At 51.6% G+C, this 20,610-nt stretch overlaps 1 protein-coding gene across 2 annotated transcripts in view; it reads right to left on the reverse strand.

The window, feature by feature from the left end:
- XPO6 (exportin 6) overlaps positions 1 to 16,333 on the reverse strand; it is a 63,270-nt gene extending 46,937 nt beyond the window's left edge. For both annotated transcript variants that reach the window (XM_050980028.1, XM_050980027.1), the window contains exons 1-2: positions 16,036 to 16,333; positions 251 to 341 (exon numbers count right to left, since the gene is read on the reverse strand). In XM_050980028.1, coding sequence (XP_050835985.1) covers positions 251 to 341; positions 16,036 to 16,038 — 94 coding nt within the window. In that variant the 5' untranslated portion in view covers positions 16,039 to 16,333. The remainder of the gene's footprint in view (positions 1 to 250; positions 342 to 16,035) is intronic.
- Between the last annotated feature and the right edge of the window lie 4,277 nt (positions 16,334 to 20,610).

Below are 20,610 nucleotides of genomic sequence, written 5' to 3' on the forward strand. Positions count from 1 at the left end.
CCTGATGCTGAAGTCTGTGCTCCATCTCCAGGCAGAGGCTACCCAGGACACACAACCCAACAATGTACAGAGGAACCTCACTGGTTTTTCACCCACAGGAGCCCCCTGGAACCCCAGCTATGGGAACCTGTCCCACCTAAGCAGCAGGGGGAAGATGCCAGCTGAGTGCAGGCACAGCTCTGAGGAACACCCCAGTCCCCTCTGCTGGGCAGGAGCAGCACCAGGAGCAGCCCTGGAGGGCAGGACTCACCTATCTCACGTTTCCTCTCGTTTGTTGTGCAATTGTGGAAAAACTCCGTCATCAGACTCTCCAGAGCCCGCAGCGAGGCCTCCTCTGATGCCTGGGAAGGACATTGAAGGAAAGAGAGAAAACTCATCCCCCTCTGACACAGAAGGGTGGCATTAGAACAGCACAGGTGCACCAAAATCCAACACCAGAGCAGGACCAGAACAGGGCAAATAACTGGGAGCTCAGACTGCTCACGGGGGGCAAGGAGCAGCAAGACTTGTCCACTGCAGGTGAAAGCTCTGACATGAAGGACCATTTGCTCAGCCCCATTTATAAGGAGAAGAACACAACAGAATTCCTTTATTTTGGTAGCATTCAGGAATTTTAAGGCAATACAATAATTCTCACAAAGACAGTAAGTTTGGGTCAAGATGTTTTCAGATGTTTAGAAAATGTAAATACCCTATCATGGGAAGAGTGAACTTTGAGAGGACTTCCCTTGGACATCAGGAAGAATTTCTTCCCAGAAAGGGTGATCAAATATTGGAATGGGCTGCTTGGGTGGGTGGTAGAGTCCCCACTCCTGGAGGTGTCCAAGGAAGGGCTGGAGGTGGCACTCAGTACTCTGGGCTAGGGACAAGGTGGGGATGGGTCACAGGTTGGACTTGATAATCCTGGAGGTCTTTTCCAACCTCAATCATTCCATGATCCTGTGACCCCTGACATCTCTTCCTGTCTTTGCCTTGGTGCCACCCTGCTGCTCAGGAAGCTTGAAAAATTAAGGAATTTCCAGCACTCTAAAAAGCAATTTACCAGTACATACCAATACTCAGCAATCTGATTCAAGAAGAACAGCACCCCCACCCACCCCCTTTAGGCTTTATCCTTAGAAATCACTAGTTACAGTTTTAAGTCCTAAAGAAATTATCAAGACTAGCAACCAGCTGTAGTTTTGGAGCACTCGGGAGTTGGGATGATTTTATTTTGGCAAGGTAACAGCCTCAGAAACAGTCCTGCTACAGCACAGACCACGGCACAGCTGTGTCCCCAACGTTTTCAACCCCTGCCATCAACAACAAATGCACCAAGATTCAAGCCCAGACCTTCAAGCACAGGAAAAAGGTAAACATTTAATAAAACTGAAATTTCAGCCTAAAAAAAAAAAACCCAAATCAGAAATAAAAGCCTGCCTGGCAGTCTCCTGCAGAGAAGAGCATGTGAGACATCCAGCAGAAACACTCCAGGCTTCTGCTAATTCCCATTTCCATGCACAGCAGTTTTCCCAAGGGCCAAGCAGGAGCCTCTCCTCCCTGGATTAACCCCCAGGAGCACCAACAACTTCACAGCAGCTGGAAGTGGATGCTCTGCAGGACACTGAGCATTTCCATTTACAAAGGAATGCTGAATTCCATCCTACCTTTCCTCTTCCTGCCCTGCTTGTTCCTTTTTTCTTGCTTTTTAAAGCCCTGCTCTAGAAATCAAGGACTATTTTAGCAGGAGATGTTGGTAGTGGGAAACTGGCTTAAAACAACCAACAATCCAAGCAGAGCAGTCCAATGTTTCCAATCCAATGTGTGCAGCTCAAGTTCCCAGCTTTAATCCATTTCTGCTTGGGCTGCAAACTTCCCTTCAGCCATGGATCAGCCTCCTGCCAGTCACCATTCCCAGGTAACAGCACCTCTGTGGAGAACAGCCTCACTTTAAAAAGAAGTATCTGACTAAGTGGCATCCTTAATGACTTAGGATATGGCCACACTGCCATTGATGGGAGCTAAATTGTCCTAAGCTCCTCCCAGGCAGATCCACACATACAAATCCAGTATTTTCCTAAATCCCTGCACTTTCCTTCCCTGCTGCTCAACACCGAGTGAGTCTCATAGCAGTTTCTGGTGCTAAATCCCCAAAGATGAGTTTCCAATCTCAATTTGATGCAATGTCTTCAAGAGCAGCACTGCTCTCCCACTCCAACTTCTACCATCCAGTCCCAAGATCATCTCAATCCATGGAATCCTCCTCTCAGTTCTTCACAGGGTGGAAGGGCTCAGATGTCTCTGGATACTTAATTCAGCAATTCTCCTTCGGCAAGAGCAGTTGACATTAGTGCATTTCTTCAAGATTTATATCCTGCTTTCGGAAATAAATTATGGAGTTCTTATAAATCTTGAGTGTCTGCCTTGTCCTCCACTGCCTTCAGCACTGAGATTTGGGAGATCCCATTCCTTAGGAACACAGTCAATCTTCCAAAGAAGAACACCACGATCAAAATGTTCAACATGTCAAAAGCAGGATAAAAAGAAACCAGAGAGCAGAACATGAGGATTTGATGCAGAAAAGCCCAGGCTGGAGAGCACCCAAGGCCACCTCAGGCACAAAGACACAGTGGGACCTCCAGGGTGGTTCTCTGCTCTTGTTTGACTTCTTGTGGCTCTTTGGGAGGTTTGGCCAAAGGAAGGTCCAGAAGGAAAAACTGTCTGAGATAACCAAAGCCCAGCTCAGGATCCCCTCCTAACTTCAGGCTGGGCTTACCAAGGACCTGTATTTGCTGATGTCTTTAGGTTTTCCTGAAGTTCCCCAGATTCTGGAGGCACGTGGTCATCATCAGCTGTCCAGCAAGGCTCTGATAAGGAGGCCACTGAGATAAGGAGGTCACCTGCTGTGCAGAGCTGCAGGGGAAGGTGGCTGCACCTGGACCCAGTCACCTGAGAAATTGATCAGTGAGACTCCAATAAAAGTCCAGCTGTTTGGAGCATCTGGGCTGTACCTGGAATACTTCCTAGCATCATTCCCACCTTAACAGGCAGTTTGCTTTCTTTTAGGGCTCCCTGTTTGCTCTGCATTGAGGAGAAGGACAGGCAGAACCAGCAGTGCTGAGCTCAGGTTCTGGTCTGAAATTCTGGGTCATGCACAGATCTCATATTTCAAGGACCATCAGTAGCAGAATCCACCCCAGTTTTCTATGTCAGGGCTGGCAGTTTGCCTCACCTCTATGAGGAATTACTAAATATGCAACCACTGAAACAGAAATACTTCCCACTCTCTTCCAGAAGTCAAACCTGACCCCTCTCAGCCCTAGTGCCTCCCAGGGCTGGATCAAACATCAGAAAATACCATTTCTCTCTTCTGCCAACCATGAGAGGAAAATATATTCAGTTCTCCAAGCCCTGCTTGCAGAGCAGGTACCGTGAGCTTCTCCCCATGCAGAGAAAACTCTGTAGTCCACAAAAAGCAGGGGAGATAAGATGGGCCACGTCACCATCCACCCCTGCTCCACTGCCTCAGCACCATGGCTGAGTTCTGACCCACAGGGAGGGTCCTGGCTGCCAAATTCAGCAGATCTGGGGCCAAAGGTGATGTCCTTGTCACAGCTCCCGTAGGGGAACAAGGCAGTGAGAGGTGAAAGCAGGGCTAAATCCAAGCAGGGCTCAATCCAGCACAGCCACAGCTGCAGATTCCTGTGTTCCAGCAGCACATCCACACTTTGACCTGGAATTTGGGTCAGAACAGCATCTCTGGGAGGTGTGTCACAGGTGACTGTCCCCAGGATACGTGCCTCTAAGTGCTGAGCTGGGTCCACACCACACAGAGAGGGCAAGCAGCAGCTCTGCCCTTCCTGGAACTGTCCCCTCTGATCACAGCAGGACTTGCTGTGGATCAGGGTGGGAGAGCCACTGTCAGCCTGTCCTTCCCATCCCTTTCCCCTCATTAGTTTGCTAAAGGTGTTCCACAGCACTATCAGATGAGGGGTGGAGCTGCTTACTCATTCCAGTTACCTCTGGACTCCAACCCTCTGTGCCCTCCTCCAACCAGGAAAATGAGCTCCAACAGCTCTTCCTGACAGAAAATACAAGATTTGCTACCAAGAACCTGCACATCCAACAACATTCTCCATCCACCAAAGCACCACAAGAAGGACCCACCCCACCAGCTGATTTCAGGGCTATCCTGCAGTTACATTTTCAGCTGTATGAGTCATTAACTGATATCTGCTGATTAAGGGGAAAAAAAGCTGCCAACCTCCTGCATTTCAGGCTGTTCAATATTGCAGCTGCACCTCAGTGAGGCTCTGGAGAAACAAAATCTTTGTATCCTGTTGCTGACTCCATCACAAGCTCAGATGTAGATTATGACTAAAGCACTGGGGTAGAACCAGTTACTCATGCAGCTCCAGCAAACATCAGAGCAGCCATCCTTGGGCTGCACTTTAGACACTGCACATGCACTTGAAGAGCAGATACAATGCTAATTTTAGTTTGCATATCACCAAACACAACCACAGCCCTTAAAGAAGCACCTGCTCATTCTGCAAGACATGGAAGTGCTTTCTAAAGCCATTTTCTCCACAAGTGCTTTCATTTAGAGTTCACTTCCTCTTTTTTTTTTTTTTTTAATTTCATTTTATGCTCTCTGAAGAGATTTTTTTGTTGAGGGCCAAGATTTTTCTCTACTGCTTTGCCATAAAAACACAAGCTGTTAACCTTGTAATGTTTGCCATTAGAGCATCCATCACACAAACGATGCTCTAAATACAGCCACTGGGGCTAATGACAACAGAGAGAAGGATTAGGTCTGTTCACTTTTCCCCTAATGTGTTTGCAAATGGATACCACTCCAAGACAAATTTAAGGCATTCCCTCTCCAGAGCTTTTTTTAGTAAGATGTTAATTGCAGCTGCAATGTTACAGAGGTGACTTCATCCTTCAGGCAGCACCTTCCTGATGTGGAAGGATGGATTTTCCACCACACAAGCTCCCAAGGCCTCCTCCAGTGGCAAGGAGGAAAATCCCAGTCTCTGCTGCACCCCAGGAGCCCTCAGAGCTCAAACTCCCTTCTGCATCTCTGCTCTTTATTTACAGCTGGGATTCTGTCAGGGAGCTGTTCCCATCCCCTGCACCCATCCTGGTCTGGGTTCTGATGTCCTCCCTGTCCATCCCTGCCTGCAGTCCCTGCTCCTGCTGTTGAACACCACCAGCCCACCAAGCCCCCAGAGCCTGCACTGACAGCACACACAGATCCCTCTGCAGCTTCCTCTCCATCCCAATCGCAATCCCAACTCTCCTGCCATTTCCAGGGCAAGACACACAGCCCAGCCCCCTCCCAGCTATCAGATTCAGATTTTATCACATTTAGCTGTTAAAATCACTATCAGCTACATCTACCAGCTTGTGGGCAGCTCTTCCAGGAGAGGAGGGACTGCAGGGGAGCACATAAGGAGAATCCTGGCTGATGGAAAAATTCCCAGCTGGAATTGCTATATTGCCACCAACAATCAAGTGCACAGGATTAAAAAAACAGACAAGAAACAAGAAATGTCATCCACAGCACCTGTATAAAATAACTTATCACCATCCTGTCGTTGCTAATTGCAATGTCCCATCCTCTTCCACCTCAGAGCCTTCTGCTCCCAGTGTTTGCAGTTAATTAACAGCACAGTCACACATCTAAAAATACAAACAACCACACTCCAGCTGCTGAATTTTCTTCTTTCTCTATTATTTATGGTCAAGCCTAACTAATGATGCACCTTTGTATGGTGAGTATTAGCAACACTAACATCTCCAGGTACTGAGGTAGTAATTTACTCATTAAAGGATTACCAGGGTGTCTTTCAGAGCCCCTCCCTGCCCCAGCCCTAACACAACATGGTAATGAACATGTAAATTAGAAATCACACTCTCAGAAAGCTTGTGGGTCACTTTAAGCCTGCTCAGAAAACCCTGGAGAACTCCTGGGACAGCCCAGGGTCACTCAGGGCAGTAAAATTCATGGAAGAAGTACACTATTATTTTTAGCAAGAAAAGCAGAATTATGAAGTGTTTTAAAAAGTTGTAGGACACCCAACACATCCTCCAGAAAAGGAACACACACTACAGGGAGGCAGAGCTGGAAGCTCAAAAACAGTGTTACTCATTACATTTAACCCATTTCAGCAAAAATTGCAGAATTTGGGGGTTCAGCCTCATTCCAGGGTCTCTTATCAGATGTCTGCCACAGGAGTCCGCAGCTCCCCAGCAGGGCTCAGCTGATGCTATCAGGACAGGGCTCAGCCTCCATTCTCAGTTTCCTTGTTGCACTTCAGAGATGTTTTTGTGGTTTCCAGAACTGAAAGCAGACTGGGCCCCCTCTGTGCTCCCAGCACAGCTCAGCTCCTGGGGCCGTGGCAAGGCACCTCTGCCTGCAGAGCTCCCCTCTCTCATCTCAGGGACCACTTCAGCACATCACCAACAACATGGAGACTTTGCACACTTGTTACAGTAGATTTTCTGCTTCAATTGTGGGATAAAAGTCACAGATTGCTGCTGCACCTCAAGGCAATTGGCAGAGGAGCAAAGGCACCACGCTCCTCTCCGTGTCCCTGAGGTCCCAAAGCTCAGGGCAGCTCCAGAGCTGCTCAAAGCCCTCCTGCCTGGACAACTCCCCCCTCCAGGAACCTGGCTGCACTTCAGGAATCAGAGTGTTTAACCTAAATATCAGCTAAGGACTCAGTAGGACCCCAGGCTGAGCAGAGCTGTGTGGAACAGGCCATGGAGAGCCAGCAGTGCCAACCTGATTTCTGCACCAGAGATCATCTTACCTGGAACACTGCCTGCTCCACGAGTAATCAGCACCTTTTTCAATACCCAAGGGATCTGATTTCTTAAACCCTCCTGGACAGGCAGATTCACTTAACCAGGCATCAGGTTTGAAGGTTGAACTTTGATTAACAGGCTCAAGTGTCTGAGTCTGATTCTTTCTAACCCAGTAACTCTTAACCCACATATCCAAGCCCAGCAGGCAGTGTGTCCTCCACCCAGCAGTTCCCAGGAACTCTCTTAGAAACCCAGCAAAGGAATGAAATAATCCCAGTAGGCTGGAAAAAGCAAAGGGTGGTTAAGGCACAGTGCTCTTTCAAGCCACACTTGCTGAAGATGAGCCCAAGAGCAATTTCTGAGTCCCTGACACCCAGGAAAGGCAGCTGGTCACGTGCTGCTGACTTTCTAATTGATTTCTTGTGGTTCAGCTGCTGGAAAGGGCTCAGCAGCACGGTATTTTCCCAAACAAGCAGTTGCTAAAATAACAATACCCAGCTGAGAAGTGCAGAAGCACCCAAAGCAGATTCCCCAAGATCAATACCCTGCACATCACCAAAGCACAGCAGGCAGGGGTGGCTCTGGAGTCACTTTTTGGACTTGCAACTGAAACCTGACAGTCTAGCCACAGCCATCAGCCCTCCCTCAGCAGCCACTTGGCTCAGTCAGTTCTCAGCTGCTGGCCACCATTTTTTAAGCCATCAATGATTATAACTTCTCATTTTGGTGGTTATCAGCAAAACCTGCCAAATAAAATCTGCTCTTCAGACAAACACAGCTGAGCATCTGCCAAGAGTGCTCGGATGGGCAGGAGCTGCTTCCAGAAGTGAAAACACTGCAAGGTGACTCTGGCTGTCTCAGTTCAAAATTCAGCTCAGAATTCACTTAAATTCCCCCAGTGGAGTCTAGAAACTCACACCTCTGAAGCTGCATTGTTCCTTTCAGCTCACACTCACCCTTTGCTGGGTTCCCAGGATGCCCCACGCTCCAACCCAGGCTGTGACCCCTTGCAGGGAGATCCCAACCTTCCCTGAGAAGCAGTGCTTGTGCTGAAGCTTCAGGAGCATGGGCACGAGGAACAAATCTCTTCCCTTTTCTCTACATAAACAAACCAGGCAGCACCACAGGGCTGCCCCAAAAGCAGCTTTGAGACAACACTTCCTCCAGAGGTTTAGGGGAAGTGACCCAACTTCTAACCAGGCAGGTGGACAAAAGATCCCAAGGAGTCCTTTGGAAACAATTAGGTTGGTGAGGAAAGTATTTGTGAAGGGAATAAAAAAATCCTTATAAAAAGAATTTGTACAAGGTGTTAAGAAAAATGCAATCATCATCTCACTCCAAAGGTGCAGACATCAAGAGAAGAGCAGCAGTGGCAAAGGAACTCACACTGTGCCCAGTACAGCCTTCTGAGCTGAAGTCTGTTTAAAAACCCCACACCTATCACAGGATCATGGAATGGTTTGGGTCAGAAGTACCTTAAAGCCCATCCAGTTCCACCTCTGCCATGGCAGGGACACCTCCCACTGTCCCAGGCTGCTCCAAGCCCTGCCCAGCCTGGCCTTGGGCACTGCCAGGGATCCAGGGGCAGCCACAGCTGCTCTGGGCACCCTGTGCCAGGGCCTGCCCACCCTCCCAGGGAACAATTCCTGCCCAATATCCCATCCAGCCCTGCCCTCTGGCATTCCCTGTGTCCTGTTCCTGCATCCCTTATCCCCAGTCCCTCTCCAGCTCTCCTGGAGCCTCTTTAGGTCCTGGCAGGGGCTCTGAGGTTTCCCTGGAGCCTTCTCCTCTCCAGGTGAGCACCCCCAGCTCTGCCAGCCTGGCTCCAGCCCTTGGGGCATCTCTGTGGCCTCCTCTGGACTCTCCAGGAGCTCCACATCCTTCCTGTGGTTATAATGACTCTTCCTACAGAGAACACTCTTCATGCTCCTACAGGTGAAAAATTGACACTTAAAAATGCCAAGTCCCTGCTTCTCCTCACTTGTACAAATGTGGCAGCTCCTTTGACCAGAGAGAAGCCAAGGAAAGATGTCCCAGTGACAGGAGTGGAGAACCTGGCGTGGTTGTGTAGCAGCTCTAAGGAGTCCAAGATGCATGAAGAGATTTTTAAAAACACTTCTCAAATCCTTCACTGTCAGCAGAGCCACAAATAAACCCTTATTTATCTCAGCCTCCAGACAAGTCCCAGTAATACCCAGGGAAGGCTCTGAATCACAGTTGTTTGTAGCCCCAAGTGAAGGAGTCTCTGGAATTATGCACATATGCAGAGCTGGAAATGGGAAGCACCAGGGCAAGCAAAAAAAGAAAGTGAAAAAAAGAAAAAAACCCAATTATTCAGCACATTTCTTAAAGAGGTACCTCTACTCAGATGCAACTCCAACTAGCAAATCCTGCTGATTTTTCTCCAACATCCACTTCTGTCAGGCAGGATTAAGCCCATTACCATGGGGAAAAGCTGTCCCAACACCTGGCTACACAAAGTGCAAGGTTTAGGGCAAACTTGGGGCAGGATTATACCTGATCCAATACATTACAGCAGGGAGGTGTGATTATACTTTGTGAAAATATGGAATTTTCAGACCCTCACCCTCTGTCAGAGAAAAGGAAAAAAGATTGTGAAACTCTAAATTTCATTCCTGACAAGAGCATTAAAACTTGTGCTGGGCATTTAAGAGTGTCTAATGAAACCACCATGGGAAACACCATGGGAATAACTAAGATTTTTGTTAATTAAAATATTTTCAAAGGACAGCTCACGCAGGGAGAACATCCAGTCCAATTAAAGAAAAACAAGATGTTGACATCTGCAGTGCTGCTGCACTTTGGAGGATTTCACAAGTGCCCTTTGCTGCTCACCTCTGCAGCTCTGGGGGTCCCACCCCTGGGGGGTTCCAGGCTCCCTGCCCACAACAGGGGGCTCTGCTGGGCCAAGAGGGGGATATTTGTCCTGGGGGACCCAAAGGGTCACCATGACCCAACCAGCTCCATCAAGCACCAGCAGAACACAGGAAAAAGCAGCTTCTGAAAGCCAAAGCTGCCTTTTCCCCCTGAAGCCTTCCCCAATCCCAAACCCAGCATCAGAGGAAGGGCTGGGAGCAGGAACTGCCTCCTGAGCACTAACCTCCCACTTCCACATCTGAGACTACAGGTCTTGGAGCACCCTGTCCTCCTCTTGGTTTCCTTCACCCTTGCAAAAAGAAAGCCAAGGAACTGTAGGAAATACAGGTTTATCCCCCATAACCCAAGGGTGAGGGAATGGGATGAGGAACAACAATTGCAGCCATGCCCAAGAACTGGTTTTGTTGTATCCTCTCCAGACCCTGATTTTGAACACCAGGGAAACCAGCACTGAGCCAAACTCCCATGGATGAAACCGCTCCTCATCCCAAAGAAAAAGTGGAATTGCAATGCAGAAGAAACCTGCTCTGTTCTTACTCAATGAAGCAGCAGGGAACCAGCTGAGCACAACACAGATTTTTCAGGCAAAACATCTCTCCAAAGGGAAAAAAAAAATCCTCATTCCCCTGTGGAAAGCTGCATCAAATACTGGCTTTGGCATCCTGACAAGGCAGTACACAAAACAGATGAGCACACTCCTTTCTCCAACGAGGGGACAAAAAGGAACCAGGACAATCCCTCTTGGGAAGAGCTCCACGCTGCAATTAAAGCCCTAATAAAATATTAAGTCAAAATGCTAAAAATACACGCAGAGATCCAGCCACAAGCTTGGAGATACTGGAACAAATAAAAGATAATTTGGAGCATGAACGCAAAGGGTTGGAAATGGGAAAAGAAATGGAATTCTGGGCATGATCCACATAGGAGAAGGGTCAGGGGAGATCAGGGGGAGGAAAAAAATAGGGAATTTGTGGCGCTGCTAGAAGAGCCTGGAATAGCTCTGGTGGAGTGAAAGTATCCTGAGTGTAAACAGAAAAGAGAAACATGGATAGAGAAAGGAATCAAATGTGTGTGGAGGGAAGGTAAGATTGGAAAGGAGCTGCTTCACCATAAGCTGTAGGAGCTTCTTAGCCCAGGAGAAGCTGCATGATCCCAAAATTCCAGAGGACAGAATCCACAAATAAACCCCAGGGGGTGCCTGGACGAGTAGGAAAGTCCCTGACCATCAGAATCAGTAGGGGAAAAAGCAATTGCTTTTCCTCTACCAAAATATCAATATTTACATTTTGGTTGGAACAAGGAGGCCTACAAGAGAGAACAGGCTGCACACTTAATAAATGCTGGAAATGGGATTCCAAAAATTATTCTATGTAAATGGGAGCCTAAACATTTCATTTTGATAAAACAAAGCAGCAAACACCTTCTTTTCTCTCTCTCAAAGAAGAAGGTTGTCATGTTGACACCTGGGATGCAGAGAGAGCCAAGGCAGCAGTGACCCAAATATAAATATAGTTCCTAAGAGGAAATATCTGCTGTCTGACAGAGGATAATGATTTGGAAGGATTTTCAAGCACATTCTACAGGCAGGTATCAGCCTATCCACCTCCAAGCTACATTTCCTTCTACTTTGCATACACTAATGTATAAATCCAACATTAGCAGCAGCTACTTGGTTCCTAAATGACACCACCTAACAATGTGCAATTAATTCACCCAACTGAACCCAAAGTTCTTGGAGTTTTTGGGTATCCATGCATGGACTGATCTCTGCACAGAGAGATCCCCGTGGCAGGAGCTTTGTGGTACCTGCCAGATTTTAATGCTTTTCTGCTGAAATAATTACAGCCACCACCACCCATCCATCAGCAACAGCCAGTGGAAATGAGCTTTTCAAGCTCATTTAGTGAACCTGGAGGCTCAACAATTTTGTCTTGATAGCTTTTAGTCCTCCTGCAGCCTACATTTAGCTACCCAGGTCTTTGAAATATGGATGTGTTGGAATTAGTATAGGTCCTGAAAGGGATTATGTGCAACCATTCTGCTAAATGAGCTGTTTTCTTCTGAGAAAAAGCTCTGCTTTCGGAGGAAGCATCTGAGCAGAGATCAGCTCTCCTGCTACAGTTCCCACTCCTGGTTCATCTCCAGAGCTACCCAGGCCTTGCTGCAGAGTTGGAAAAGTTCATCAGCATTAATCAGCATCTCCAGTTTGATGGTTTAATAGAGGGGAGATAATTGGGGTCACACAAAGTCACACTATGACTTGCTGGCCAAAAAAGGAAGCCAGATGTTGGAGCTGAGGCCGGAACTTCCGAGTTCTACTCTCTGGTTTGAGTCAGAAGGGTTCTGCAGAGGGATTGCTTTTATTTGAACTGCTCATGGAGGGGATGCACCGAGGGCAGACAGAACCTCAGGCTTAGGGGTGTGGCTGTGATGCTGCACCTCAGCTGGCACTGATGGGGGACAGAGGGAGGGGACAACACCCTCAGCTCCCTCTTCATCAGAAAACCCTGCTGAGAAGCTGAGCCCATCTGGCCATGTGCCAGCACTTCCTGCCTGGGCAGCAGCAGCAGCATCCCCATCTCCTCACAGCACAGCACCCCTGAGCTCACCACAACACCCCTGAGCTCACCTGGGCCAGGGACAGAGAGCACAGCACCCCTGAGCTCACCTGGGCCAGGGACAGAGAGCACAGCACCCCTCAGCTCACCTGGGCCAGGGCTGGGGAGCACAGCACCCCTGCGCTCACCTGGGCCAGGGCTGGGGAGCACAGCACCCCTGAGCTCACCACAGCACCCCTGAGCTCACATGGGCCAGGAAAAGGGAGCACAGCACCCCTGAGCTCAGCAGAGCATCCCTGAGATCACCACAGCACCCCTGAGCTCACCTGGCCAGGGACAGGCAGCACAGCACCCCTGAGCTCACCTGGGCCAGGGCCAGGGAGCACAGCACCCCTGAGCTCAGCACAGCATCCCTGAGATCACCAAAGCACCCCTGAGGTCACCTGGGCCAAGGACAGCAGCACAGTCCACACAGGGCCCAAGTGTCCCCAGGGTGATGGGACAGCCAAGCCAAGGGGCTCTGCAGAGGCAAGAAGCTGCTGCTCCCTCCTGTCCCAATGTCCTGGGTGATACTCAAAGAGCAGGAGTCCTCCAAAGCAGCTCTGGTTCCCAGGCACAGCCTGAGCCAGCCTCAGGGCCAGCAGCTCAGCAGGGCTGACACAGAACAAACAGGAGCTGCTCTGGCAACTGAGCAGCAGCTCCTTGGCAACCACGAGTACCAGGATAACCCAGGGCTCAGCAGCCTCACCTGGCAGGACAAGCTGCAATCCACACACACTCCCCTCCTTCCTGAATGGAAGGAAGGCTGCAACCATCAGCAGGCAGCTTCAAGCACAAGAAAACAACAGCACTCACTGCTGAAGTGACGGTGGGAAGAGAAGCTGTGGAATGAAAGGCAGGATGCTGCTGTGGGGAACTCGGGAAGAGCCAAGCTGCAGACGCCCACTGCCTGCTCCATTTCAGTGCCTCACACAGCACAGGGCCACGAGACTCCCTGGAGCTGGGAACCTCCATTGTCTGCTCGCCTGCAGGCCCAGGGACAACCTGGGGGAAGTGGGATTTGTTCTGGGAGAAGCTGGCTGTAGCTCTGCAGCATCTCTGCATCCCAAACCTCACACAGCAGCATTTCCTGGAAGTCCCTGTTCCTGAGCTGTTTTGGTTGCTGGCAGGATATAAATCCCACAGAGTGGAGAATGTATTTCCCAGGAGGCAATCACTGAAATTCCAGCCTCAGATGGGAGGTGCAAATGCAGATCCCAGGTGAGTGGTTTGTTCAGGAGATCCCAGCTGGGCTCCCAGGGCTTCTAAGACGGTTCATCTTCACAAGTGGAAGGAACAAAGGTGAAGGAAAGACATGGCTAATTTGGACAGAAAATAAATCCCTCCAAGGACAGCTCCATCAACAATATTTCCTTTGAACCTGTTCATAAAATCCTCAAAAGGATCCTAAAATGTGAGGAGGAAACAATGCAATAATTTGTGGTGTGTGGAAGCAAAGCTTGAAGTTGGATGTGCTCTGTGTGTTCAGAGATGAACTCCAGAGAAACCCATCTGGATTTTGCAGTATCCTGTTTTCCCTGCAGAGACACCACAGCATCCACACCACCTTTCCTTTCCCTCAGAAAGCCCCAAACTGGAGTTTGGAGCCCCACAACAGGGCACAAGCACTTTGGCACACACAGCAGGCAGGAGCAGCCCCAAGAACCCCCTCACAGAGCTCTCTGCAAGCACATCTGAAAGCAAAGAAACACTGGAGCTTCCTCTGAAGGCAACTTTTGAGTGGCATACAGATTTCTGAGCCATGAGTGGCAACTAAGCCCAGCAAAGAGAGTTTGTTCCACAGCATTTGCAGTGCCCGAGCTCACTGTGCATCACTGCATTCCCTCCTGCCTTCCCAACTTCCTCCCAAGATCCCTGCCCAGTTAATCAAGCTCTAATTCATCCCTGCTTATTACCTTCCCCATCAACCCAGCTCAGCCCCACTGAGGAAAACCTGCTCCCAGCAGCCTGCTCTTCTGGAGCAGAGTTTAATTCTCTTTTATTTGTTCCCTGTGTGCCTTCCAGCAGCTCCTCTTCACGCTTTCCCCACTGTTTCCAGGAAGGAGGGTGCTCTAGCAGCAGAACATGCCCATCTGTAGGCTCCAGGGAAATGGGAATAGAAGGAAAATCTTGCCCAGGAGTCACATGATGAGTTACAACAGTAAATCCTGCAGCACAGCCCAGGGACTCCTGCTCAACTTCCACAGGCAGCCAAAGCGTGGAGGTTGAAGGGAAAAAAAGAAGAAAACAAGGTGTAACTCGGGAGGATAAATGTGTGTGTGCACAGGGAAGGGAGGGGAGAACCAAGGAGCCCTTCTGCCAGCTGCACTGTGAAGGGCACACCCTGGCCTGCCAAACCCTGCAAACCATTTATTCACATTTTTGAACCTGGGCTGGTCACTAAGAATCCACCTCAAAAATCACCTTTTGCCTGAAGCTAAAGCCACAAAGAGCCGGGACATGTGGCAGACACACCAGGAGCCCACCCTGAGCACCCTCAGGCTACTGCCATAAAATACTACCAGTATTTATATATATATAAATATTATATTTGTATGAGAAGACCCTGTCCCACCCCAGCACATCCCAGATGGAGCAGCAAAGCCTTTCCAAGAGCCTAATGGAGCTCACCAAAGGGGCTACAGAGACCAAACTTTCAATAAACCACCAGTCATGTACCAGGAGCACATCACACAGTGAGTAATGTGATTACCTCAGCTCTTGGGTGAAGAAATTCACAACCAGGATCCCAAATTCCAGAAGAAAAGGGGTGCAAAGCCTGATCCTACATCCCAAGGCAGGTTAAGCTAGAGTGGGGTGAGAACCAGGCCAGGAACTGCAGCCTGAGCTCAGTGGGGCTCTCTGGGTGAGCCAGGGCAGAGTCCCAGGAGCAGACCCAGGGCTGCTGAAAGCATCTCCCCACCACTGCCCACCTGCCAGGGGCTCTCCTTTGTGCCTGCCCTTGGTCACCCCAAGAAATATGTGGATAGAAGATGGGATACCAATAGTGGGATAGAAGATATCCCTGCGCGTAGAGCAAGGGGAAAACAAGAGCAGCAGCTCTGGGATGGTGGCAGTGAGCAGCACCCCCATGCCCTGGGGGCGATCCCCACCTGCCAGAGCCGCCAGCCCGGCTCTGCGGGCACCCACACGCTCCGAGATGGCTCCTGAGACCTTTTCTGGGGATCGTACCGAGGGGAGGAGAGCACTGTGCAGCTCCCAGCGGCCCTGTCCCTGTCCCGGGGGTGGCCCCGGCTGCATGCGGGGACAGCTGAAGGCCACTGGCCCCGGCACGGAACAGAATCCAGGTCACTCCTCCGGCTTACCCAAGGCTCCGCTGGAGGCCGTCAGGGCAAGCCCACAGCTGGCGCCGGAGAATTTAATCACCAAATGGTTTGGGTGTGAAAGGACCTTGAGGCTCATCCGTGCCACGTCCAGGGCCACCGTGCGCTGTGCCAGGCTGCTACCGGCGCTGCCCAGCCGGGCCTCGGCACTGCCAGGGCCCAGGGGCTGCCACAGCTGCCCGGGCACCGCTCGGCTTTAACGCCACAAACCCGGAATTCCCAACAGCCCCGGGCACCACGGCTCGCAGGAAGGATCCGTGCCTTCCCGGCCATTCACATCCTGTGTGGTGGCGGTGGCTCGGGGGTGCCGCCGCCCCTCGGCCCCTCAGGCTCCGGTGTCCGGGCCCCGCGGGACAATCCCTCCTTCCTTCCACCCTCCCGTCCCCGCTCCCAGAGCTCACCATGGCCGCGGCGGCCCCGGGGCGGCTCTAGGCAGGGCGCTGCTCTCCGCTCATCTCATGGCCGGCGGTGGCCCGGCGGGGCCCCCCCGCCCATGCACCGGCGAGTCCCCGCCGGCCGCGCAGTCACGGGCACCGGAGAGCTGCCGGCACCCAGCCCCCGGGCCTCCCCAAGCGGCGGGACGGGGAGCCCCGGGGCGCCGGGCAGGGCGGCGGGAGGACGGGCGGGAGCGGCGGGCGGCGCGGCCCGCGCGGTGCGAGGCCGGTGTCGGTGCCGGGGCTACGCCAGGCGCATCCCGGGCCCGCCCCGCCCTCCCACCGGAAGCGCTCGCCGGCGCCCGCAGCCAATCAGAGCCGGGCAGCGGCTCGGCGCATGCGCAAATCACCGCGGAGCGCTGCCCTCCGCCATCTTGGAGAAGGGCGCGGCGCTGTGCGGGGCACTGAGGGAAGGGCACGCCCGGAGCTGCGCCTGGCCCCGCCCCCGTAGCAATGCGCATGCGCCAAAGGCGCTTTCCCGCGCGGCAGGAAATGGGAGGTGATTGGGCTGTTCCTTGGGGGCGTGGCTATGTGTGGAGACGCCTGTTGTGGGTGGGGCTTGGATGGGATTGGGTGTGGGACCGGGATGGGGATGGAGATGGGATTGGGGATGGGATTGGGGATGGGATTGGGGATGGGATTGGGGATGGGAATAGGAATAGGAATAGGAGAGAGATGGAGCCAGACCTGGGCCAGGGCCTGGACCTGAGCCTGCAGAAGCCTCCTGCCCCTGGATCGGGCCCTGGGCCTTGCCCCCAGCCAGCTCCCAGCGCTGCCTCCTGCCCCGTGAGGAGCTCCCAGGGCTCCAGATGTGGCTCCTGGTTTTGTGCCTGTGTAACTAATTAAGTAACTAAACGAACCAGGGCGAGGCAAACCTCCAACCCTTCCACCCCTCCCCAGCAGTGACAACGAAGCTCCATGGCAGGGAATCCCTTGGCTGCTCCCATGTCCCAGGATTGCCTCAGCCTGGAGCTCCTTGTGGCCATCACTCTTCCATTGCCTGAGCTGGCCAGGAGCAAAGACATCAACAGATCCATTCATCCAGGGGGTTCACGTTAGGAAAATTGAAATCCAGGCCCCAACTGCTGCCTCCCAAAACCAAGGAGCTGGGAACCACTGGAACTCCAAACCCGTGAGGCTGACGCAGATCAAAGTGTTCCTCATGGCTCCCAAACTCCTGCGGCACCTGCAGTGACAAGAGGCAGCTCAGCCCGGTGGCTTAGCAGGCTTTAGAGGGGACAGCAGCCCTGTGGGGACATTGCAAAGGCTGGCACTTCCTTCAGAGGATTAAACGCCAGGAGGAGGGGGAAGGAGCCATCTGTGGGGCTGGAATTGTCCCCAGCTCCACAAGGAGCTTAGGGCTGAGCGGTCCCGTGGGTCTCCAGGAGGATTTTCCGTCATGGAGGATTTTATTTCCACTCTCTCAGCAGAGCACTGACCCCAACAGCCCCAGTCCTGCTCATCCCTCAGGGAAAACGCTGCTCCTGGGCCTGGCTGGGGGGTGGAACTGCCCAGGGAGGAGCAGCTGAGGAGACACGGCCTGGAGGAGCCCATGGATCACTGTGTGCACCTCAGGCAGAGCCCCAGCTCCAAACCTGCCTCTGCAACACCTCCAGACCTCCCCAAGACCTCCAAAATGCCCTACAACACTTCCCAACCCTCCACAACCTCTCCAACCCCTTTGAAACCTCTCCATCACCACCAAAACCTCTCCAACCCCTCCAAATCCCCTCCTACCCCTCCAAAACTTCTCCAATTCCTTCAAAACCTCTCCATCACCTCCACAAGCCCTTCAACCTCTCCAAAACTTTTCTAACCCCTCCAAAACCTCTCAATCACCCCCAAAACCTCTCCAACCCCTCCAAAATCTCCCCATCACCTCCGAAACTTCTCCAACACCTCCTCAACCCCTCCAACACTTCCAGAACCTCTCCATCGCCTCCAGAACCTCTCCAAAACCCCTGCAACCTCTCCAAAATATCTCCGACCTCTCCAAAACTTCTCCAGAATTTTCAAACCCCCTCCAAACTCTCCAACCTCTCCAGCACCTCCCAAAACCTCTCTGATATTTTCAACCCCTCCAATGCCTCCAAAACTTCTCTCCTCCTCCAAAACTCTCCAACGCCCCCAAAATGTCTCTGATATCTCCAAAACTCCTCCAAGACCTTCAAAACCCCTTGAGCACCTGCAAACCCCCTCCAGCCTTCCCCAAATCTCTCCACCATCTCTAAAACCCCACTGAAACTTCCCAAAGCCCTCCAACACCCTCTGAAATCTGCCCCTTTCCAAATCCCTCAAACACCTCCAAGGATCTCCCAACATTTCCAAAATATCTTCAGCATCTCCAAAGCTTCTTCAGCACCTCCAAATTTCTGCAAAATTTCCACCACTCCCAAAATCTTCTGTTGCTTCCAAACTCCTTCAACATCTTCAAACCCCTCTGACTACTCCAGAACTTTTTGATAAACACTTCCAAAACCCCTCTGACGCCTCTGAAACACCTGCAACCTCTCAAACCCTCCTCAACATTCCCAACACCTCCAAAACTCCTCCAGCGCCTTCCAAATCTATCAAAAATCCCCAAAACTACTCCAAACCCCTCCAAACACCACTCCAGCATCTCCAGAACCTCTCCAAAATCTCTACAATATTTCCTATGCCACCAAAACACTCTGATGCCTCCAAGACCTCTCCAACATTCCCAAAATCTCTCCAACACCTCCAAATCCTCTCCACCACCTCCAGAACTCCTCTGACTTCTCCAAAACTCCTCTGATACCCCCAAACCCCCTCCAAAGCTTCCTCAACGTTCCCAGCACCACCCAAAACCCTCCAATGCTTCCAAAAGTTCTCCAACACCTCCAAAACCATCACAACACCTCCAAAATCTCCATTACACCTCCAGAACTCCTCTGACTTCTCCAAAACTCTTCTGACACTTCCAAACCCCCTCCAAAACTTCCTCAATGTTCCCAGCACCACCAAAACCTCTCCAACACCTCCAAAACCATTACAACATTCCTAAAGTCTCCATAACATCTCCAAAACCTCTCCAAAACTTCCAAAACCATTACAACACTTCCAAAAACATTACAACACCTCCAAAATCTCCATAACATTTCCAAAAGCTCTCCAACACCTCCAAAAACATGACAACATTCCCAAAAATCTCCATAACATCTCCAAATCCTCTCCAAAACTTCCAAAATCATTACACACCTCCAAAATCTCCATAACACCTCCAAAAGCTCTCCAACATTTCCAAAACCTCTCCAACACTTCCAAAACCTCTACAACACCTCCAGAGCACCTCTGACTGCTCCAATCCCCCTCCAAGCCCTCTCCACCCCTGGCTGAGCCGAGGTGTCCATGTGGGTTCCAGCTGTGGCTCCCAGCTTGCAGGGCTCCCCTGGGATGTGTGGGCTCGTTGCCATGGTGATCATTAAAAGGATAATCCCGTTATCAGCCTCTGTCATCCTGGCAGGGCTGGGTGCAGACACGTGCTCTGAGGAGCTGGGGACAGCAGGGACAGGGATCTCCTGAGCCTCCCCAGCCAGGGAGCTGCTGCTTCCACCCCTCTGGGGTGGGGAGAGGATTTTCTGGGGTCTCTGAAAGAGAAGCAGCCCCAGGTGCCTGGGATGAGGAGGGAGGGATGGAGCAGCTGAAGGGAACCTGAAGAAGGAACCTCCTGCCGATCTCCTGGATCCCTACAGGGAGATTTCTCCTCTATCCCACTTGTCCCTGCAAAGGCCAAGGATGTGGAACAGCTCTCAGGGATGTGAGGCTGAGTTTTGCCAGCCTTTGCTTTAGAAACCTCTGTCCCCAGGTGAAGGAATCATAAAGCATGGAAAAGTTTGAGTTCAAGGGACATTAAAGGTCATCTCATCCCACCCCTGCCATGGGCAGGGACACCTCCCACTGTCCCAGGCTGCTCCAAGCCCTATCCAGCCTGGCCTTGGGCACTGCCAGGGATCCAGGGGCAGCCCCAGCTGCTCTGGGCACCCTGTGCCAGGGCCTGCCCACCCTGCCAGGGAACAATTCCTTCCCAATATCCCATCCAGCCCTGCCCTCTGGCAGTGGGAGCCATTCTCTGTGTCCCGGCTCTCCAGGCCTTACAAAAGGTCTGTGCCCATCTTCCATCCAGGCCCTCTTTGGACACACCCAGGTGTTCCCAGTGTCCTTGTGCCTCACACAGGAAATCCCAGGTCTGACATGGCCCCGTCAGGGACCTCCTGTTGTTGTTGATCTGTGAAAAAATAAAGTGGGAATTCCCCATCAGCCTCCAGCATCACTGGAGCACGAGGAGGAGCCTGTCCTGGGAATGTGGCCATGCCAGGACTCAGGCCTGCTTTTCCCATTGTTGGAAATGCCATTTCTCAAAGAAAATCAGCAGCCCCCCAAACCAGTGGCTGTGCCAGCCCTCGTTTCAATTTGGGGCTTTTCCATCCCTGAGGAGGGAGCAGCAGGGCTTGGACTGGGCCTGGACCAGCCCCCAGGCTGGAGAAGCCATCCACCTTTTTTCTGAATTTATTTGGTAACTTG

The sequence above is a fragment of the Serinus canaria genome, chromosome 14 (genome assembly GCF_022539315.1).
Source record: "Serinus canaria isolate serCan28SL12 chromosome 14, serCan2020, whole genome shotgun sequence".
Taxonomy (NCBI): domain Eukaryota; kingdom Metazoa; phylum Chordata; class Aves; order Passeriformes; family Fringillidae; genus Serinus; species Serinus canaria.